The following is a 6663-nucleotide window of genomic DNA, read 5'->3' on the forward strand; positions in this document are numbered from 1 at the left end:
ATGCTGATCCACTATATTTAAAAACACGTCATTCACTTCATTTATCTGTTTCTGTTAATTTGAATTTCTGAGAGTTGTTCATTTGATAAAATGTAGGATCAGCTGTTAGAAACAGTTTGGTTCTGCCTTTGTCTGTTGTTCAAACTGTCTATACTGAGTAAAATGTTTGGAGTGTGTGATGACTGAATAAAAACTGCTACTGCTACTAAACTGGTTGTGTTGTGAACTAAGTTTTGCTCTATTTTCATCACATTGACCTCATGATAATCAAATCAGTCATTGATGAAGCTCTACTTTGTTCAGTTCTATTTCTGGGTTCACAGTTTTTATCCCCTCCACTTTAATGATTTCACTTTTCTGACTTTCACCCCTCGTAGTCCTAGAAAGCAGATGTTTGTTAAAGCGTCACATGATAAACTCTGTTCATCTCACACATGAAACGACACATGACACAGTCTGTTGTCTTTGTGAATGCTTTTAAGCTTTTTTTTATTTTGCACAGTCAGAAAGATCAGTAGAATAAAGAGGAAAAGTTTTAGCGTGAAGCATCCTTTCTATAACCCGTCCAGTCTGATCTCGTCGGGGCCCTCAGAGACCATCCAGCTTGTGTTGATGTCACTTGTCGCTTCATTCCTTGTCAGCGTTACAGCGATAGAAAAGAAAAGTAGAGAGAAGGATCAGATATAGAGCTCAGGGTCAAATTAGACTGCCGAGGAACATTTCCACCAGTGTTGGTGCTTCTTCACCGTCCTTCATGGCGTTGGCTCATGGTTATGCTTTCTTGGGCTTCCAGCAGACGGAGGCAAGAGGAGTGCTGCAGCCATAATCATTCCAGCATTGGCCAGCTGTAAAATATCAGAAACAGAACAGGAGAACATTAGTGAAGCCTTTCGATTCTCTCATTCAGAGCAAACCTTGGACTAACTGTATTAAGAGAAACAAACCAAACCAGTACTTCAGTCTCAGCAGAGGTCTGGGCTCTCGTTTATAACCAACAACAACGGGGCCTGAAGCTGGCCTGGAAAATCAGACCTGAGGCTACAGTGAGCCCACCTTTAGCAAACTGTGGCCCATGGGTGTGAAGGTTTTGGAGTGGACACAGGCTGAGGTGGAGACCTGAACTTTATCTATGAATGCATCTGAAACAATTTCACTGAATACTAAACTTTATTCCACGATCCATGTCATTGTAAACACTTTGATTTTTCTGCATGTAAAGCTGCCCTTTCATTTGTAAACTACTCAGTTTTTCACTTTCTGTTCTTTGACTTCCTCCAGGTGCCATTGTGGTTCATTTTCAGATCATTTCTATGAATTTTCATTCATCTGGAGTTTTGCATTGATGGTTTAAGGTTGAATGTAGGCGTGTAAAGGGCCAATAGGAGGCTGATCTATGTGAGCATTTTTTCAGGTGGATCAGGATCTATGAAGAGAACATTGTGTAAAGATGAAAGTGGACTGGGTTTATAAATCTGACTAGTTTTTGCCACATGCCAATTTGTGGTTTTTGGTTCACATCCATGTTTAGTCTGGATTCTAGGCCTTGTTTTATAAATGAGAGCCCTGGTCTTGTTTCTGCTGGATCACAAGGAGAAATTGACCAGCTACAATTTCCTTTTCTGACTTTTTCTACAAATAATGATAACAGTGATGAATTAACCATGACTTTATCCCTTATTTAAGCTTTCTTAACCAGAATGAATGGTGTTATACTTACAGCCCCAGTTCATCCGCATACAGTCCTCATTGCCGCCGTAGTTGTTTGGCTCTCCAGAGCACCAGTTTTTGAAGTTCATTGAAGATGCATCGCTCCAGCCCCAGTTACCTTCCTTTAAAACGGAGTTGATGACATTAGAACACATTTCTACCAAATGATCAGTGACCTAAACTCATTTATCCAATCAACCCCCCTGTCATCAAATCCTTGAACACTTTTTCCTGGTTAGACACAGCTTACAATACTCATTCTTTCATCCAGAACTCTAAACACAGTCTCACTCTCTCAATAAACACATGCTGGGTTAGGATTCCCCTGTGATGCAGAGTGGTGACCACTGGAGGCAGAAGTTTAACACAATTTAACATTCCCCCGACACTGGACACAGAAAACTCTTGTCTCTAATGATGTAGAACCAGTGTAGACCAGTTCAGAGAGAAAAAGTGAGTTAAGGATGATATCAAAGATGGATGGAGACGATCTGAGTCTGAGGAAGAGGAGTGAGAGAGAGGAGGAAGACTTTCTGAGGTGGTAGGCCTCTGTCCAATCAACATGATCAATATTTTCCTTCTGTAAACACTCTGATAAAGGGTTAAAAATGCCCTCCAGTGGATTATCAATTGCCAGAAATGCTTAATGCATTAAATGTGGTACAAAAAGTGAAATTTTATGGCAATTTTATTGATTTAAAACGTCACATTTCTGAGAAGGTTCATGATTTACCCGATACTGGTCAGAGCCTCCCAGCCAAACATCGGGATTCCCACCAGTCATTCTGGTCACCAGCAGTCCGATCTGATGGTTATCAAAGTGTGAATGCACAGATGCCAGCTGACCTCCCAGCTGGTGGCAGTTTTGCTAAAGATAAAGAGCAGAAAGAGAGGAGGACACTGATGTTAGAGGAAGATGACATGGAGTCTGTTCAGACAGATTTAACTGGACTATGAAGCACTCTTCAGATCATGGTGAACATCATCTCATACCTCAGCTTCAGTCCAGGTTTGGGGATAGTCAACATAGAGGTACTGACGATTCCCAACCACGGTCCACTCCCCAGACTGCCTCTTGAACAGATCACGGTACGCTGACAGACACGATCAGAGAAAAACAGAATAATGTGGACTAAAACTGAACCAAACACTCACTCTGACAAAAACAGAGGCCAACATACCAAAAACCAAAAGACAACATGAACCAAAATCTTCTCTACCACTGGAGAAAGTCACATGAATACCACTGTAATGCTTTGTTCATTCATTAAACTCACCAGCAGCGTTGGTCAGAACCACCACGGCACAGACCAGAGCAGACACAGCCAGCAGCTTCATGGTGACGTGGATGAGACGATGCTGTAGATAAACACAGAGACAGAAGAGTTACTGCTGCTGCTGTCAAAGACAAAGATAGAAATCAACACCAGCAGAGAGCTGAGACTACAATCACCTTCTTCCTTCTCAGTGTAGATTCAGCCTCCCTGAGTGGGTACTGAACAGGAGGAGCAGCAGCTCTTATATACAACTTTTTATCTCCTCATCTCTCCAGAAGAAGGAACTGAACACAGGCCGACCAGAAACGTCAACAGAAACAGCATCGTCACACATCCAACATCAGAAAATTAGACTGTTAAATTCTGTATTAACAGGTTTGAAGGATGGAGAGGATTAATGTGTTCAAACTTTTTAGCCACTTTCCAGTCTTCCAGCTGTAGAATGAAACCTGGTTTAGCAGGGCTGAGGATGTTGTAGTTTGTTAAACTGACAGTTATTCAGTGAGTCCAGCTCCTTTTAGTGTCTCAGCTTTTATTCTAATCATGAGTGTTCTCTCTGACTGACTAAAACCTCTCACACTGAATTCTCTTTGTACCAGCAGCTTAAAGATGTTTTTAATTCATGAATCAGTCACTAATGACTGAGAGTTAGATAAGAAAAAAGTCAATAATGATGCTATTTTCTGCATTTTGAAACATAAGAACTCAGCAGTATGAATGATATTATTCTCTAAGATAAACTATTGCTTTGTCTCTCTGATTTTTGTCTCCACAGAGAATCTAAGGATAGTTAAGGTTTTAAGAGAATCTGAGTGAAGTAATGAAAAAATCCTTCTGCTTATTTTTATTTTTTTCTATTTTTTACTGGATTCATTCTGCATGATTATTTACCAAAGACAGACTGACTCCATCTGACAAAATAGAGTCAAAGCATCAGTGTTTTTTTTTTTGTTTGTTTGTTTGTTTTAATCATCATCTGGTTGTCATCAGCATTAGGCGTCCATGTTTACCTGCCCCCTTCATTTTAACACCTTTATCTGCCTGATGACATCACCATCACATCCACCTCACATTTATCTCTGTAAATAACCTACCTGCAGTGTTTTCATCCTGCTGCTTTCCGACATTTTTTCAGATGAAGATATTTCACTGATCCTGACCTGTAACTGTCTCATTGGTGCCTTTTCCTCTGATTAAGTGTTGATAAATTACCTGCTGGTTCTCTGACTGTCCTTGGCTTCAGCTCTGAAGTGGCATCATCAGTATTAAACAGGAAGCTACGGTTAAACAGGCTGCTAGCAAGGCAGAGGGCTAAAACAACTCAATTATAGGTTGTTTCCACCAAGCGGTACGGCTCAGTTCGGTGCGGAACGGCACGCATTTTTTTGTGTTTCCATAGAGCAAAAGTTGGAAAGGTTCCCAAAAAACTGACCTGTAGGGGAGAGTGGGGGGAGTTGTGCCAGTTTTTACTAAAAGTGACTTTAAAGTGAGGCCATGGCAGTAATGCCTCCAACTTAAGTATGTACATATATTTCAGTATGTGGTGCATCCCTGGAAACAATAACTTTGGATCTGAAATAAACTGTCTCGTGGCACAACTTGCCCCCGGTGCGGGGTCAGTTGTGCCTTTGGGAAGAATACGTTGGGGTAAATTGTGCCAGTGATTATTGAAGATTATTGAAGTAAAACAGAACATTTCAATCTCATAAACTGTAATGGTATATAAAAGCAAGACAAATTCAATACAAAATTACTCATTTAGGGTTTATTTAGATATCATCACCCCATTACACTAATGGCTTAAGTCATATTTTCTAGTTTTTGGGAAAACACAAAAAAACCTAAATATACATTATATGATTTTTGTGAATCATATCAGGCCAAAAGGCTTTGGCAATAGATGCCTGTTGACATACATCCTCTCCTCACTCCTCCAGCTGTTCTTGGCCCTTCTTTGCTGGGTTCTAGGTGTGTAGGTCTTGGTGTGTGGTTGTGTGGATTTGTTTGGGTGGGTGTGTCAGTGTGTGTCTGGGTGTGTGGTTCTGGGTGAGAAGGTGTGTGGGTTAGGGTCTAGGTCTGTTGGTCTGGAATTTGTGTCTCTGGGTGTGTGCGTCTGCATGTGTGGGTCTGGATTTGTGGATATTTGGGTCTGGTTGAGTGGGGGTCAGGGTTCAGGTGTGTCTGTGGGTCTGGGTTTGTGGGTGTGCCACAAGCACAACTTAACCCAGGCCCTTTGGCACAGATCACCCCAGACCCACCATTTTGAAAAGCTAGCATGATCTAGCAGTTTAGAGCTAACATCACACTAACTGTATAGACTCATTGTGTAGCCTAATAAAGCTCTAAAACATGTGTGAAACGTTTTCAAACTTGTCTATAATTGTTCAGACATAACAATCAAAAAACCTTGATCATTGAAATTTTACTTTGAAATGCAAAAAACATTTTTTGAGCTAAAATGTGCTTACCTCACATGCCATGTGTATCCCTTTTATGCAGAATGAGTAAAATGGATAGCTCTTCAAAAACATGTGGTCACATGACCAATTTCTTGTATGGTTTTCTATAGACAAGGGGTGGCACTACTTCCCCGTTGGCACAAATCCCCCCACTCTCCCCTACCATCCCACTTTTTGGCACCCTTATGTAGGAGTACCAATCTTACCTATCCGTACCAAAAAGGTGGAGCTACACACAACAACAAGGGGTTGTACTGACGTCACGTCAGTGCGTGACACAGCTGCTCAGCTCTGGGCTGCAAAACACGGAAGTCTGTGAGGACCGGCGAAAAATGGGAGAAATCTGGGATATTTGGACTCGACAGAGATCCAAACTGTTTCCTCGTCTGTGGATATTGGTATGTGGCAACAAATCAAGTTTCCTGACGTTTATCTGGACCTGATTTTAAGAACACAAAGCAGAGCCTGAAGCCTCACATCAGCCTGGTCTATTCGCGATGGATGTGAAACTAAATTAATGCTGAAGTTTGTGGATACGAAGCCTTAGAACAATTGATTCTATATACTCTAACTAGTTATTTATTGATTTCTTACTTTAAGTAACCTGTGAAAGCATCACTCTGTGGTTGTTGGATGTGTTTGTAAAACTTCTGCAGACTATTTTAAAACAAGATCGGCACACCCAGGATTTCTGACTTAGTCTAGTTTGATGTTAACACCAGTTGAACCTTTAGTTTATTTCTAATGTGGCGAATTCTCACAGTACAGCTCTGGGGCCTCATTTATAAAGCTTACTTACGCACAAAACAGGGCTTGAAAGTTGCGCACGCCACTTTCCATGCAAAGGTTGTGATTTATAAAAATAAACTTGGCGGGAGAATGTGCGCACCGGTACGTCAACTTTGATCCTTGCGCACGAACATTTTGGAGATGGGGGAAACTTGCAGCGCAGATGGTGAGGTGGTGAATTGAAGCCAATTTCATCCCATACATTTAATGTCATCACATACCAGACTTAAAGACCTTGCTTGTTTTTCTTTCATTAGTGATGTCACTACTGTGATCACCAAATAAAATAATTCTTCTGGCCTCCACCTCACCCACAAGCACCTCTATTTCGGTCTCCGTGAAATTCCTTTTCCCTGTCATCTCTCTGCCATGCGTAAAATGCCGTCGATCAGCAGGCTTATTTATATGCATAAACATTCCTGAGGTACTTT

At 41.2% G+C, this 6663-nt stretch overlaps 1 protein-coding gene across 1 annotated transcript; it reads right to left on the minus strand.

Moving 5' to 3' along the window:
• Positions 1 to 459: 459 nt before the first annotated feature.
• LOC121508916 (ladderlectin-like) lies at positions 460 to 3240 on the minus strand. The gene is made up of 6 exons (XM_041786065.1): positions 3161 to 3240; positions 2985 to 3066; positions 2701 to 2801; positions 2441 to 2575; positions 1718 to 1829; positions 460 to 845 (listed from the first exon to the last, which is right to left on the minus strand). The coding sequence occupies exons 2-6, from the start codon at positions 3043 to 3045 to the stop codon at positions 772 to 774; spliced, it is 483 nt and encodes a 160-aa protein (XP_041641999.1). The 5' UTR covers positions 3046 to 3066; positions 3161 to 3240; the 3' UTR covers positions 460 to 771.
• Positions 3241 to 6663: the final 3423 nt, after the last annotated feature.

The sequence above is a fragment of the Cheilinus undulatus genome, linkage group 4 (assembly GCF_018320785.1).
Source record: "Cheilinus undulatus linkage group 4, ASM1832078v1, whole genome shotgun sequence".
In the NCBI taxonomy this organism is placed as follows: Eukaryota; Metazoa; Chordata; class Actinopteri; order Labriformes; family Labridae; genus Cheilinus; species Cheilinus undulatus.

Excerpts from the sequence above, each read along its gene's own strand:
- LOC121508916 (XM_041786065.1), bottom strand. The coding sequence starts at position 3,045 with ATGAAGCTGCTGGCTGTGTCTGCTCTGGTCTGTGCCGTGGTGGTTCTG. Across the intron at positions 2,802-2,984 it reads GGTTCTGACCAACGCTGCTG|CGTACCGTGATCTGTTCAAG; the intron begins GTGAGTTTAATG and ends CGTGTCTGTCAG. Across the intron at positions 2,576-2,700 it reads AAACCTGGACTGAAGCTGAG|CAAAACTGCCACCAGCTGGG; the intron begins GTATGAGATGAT and ends CTTTATCTTTAG.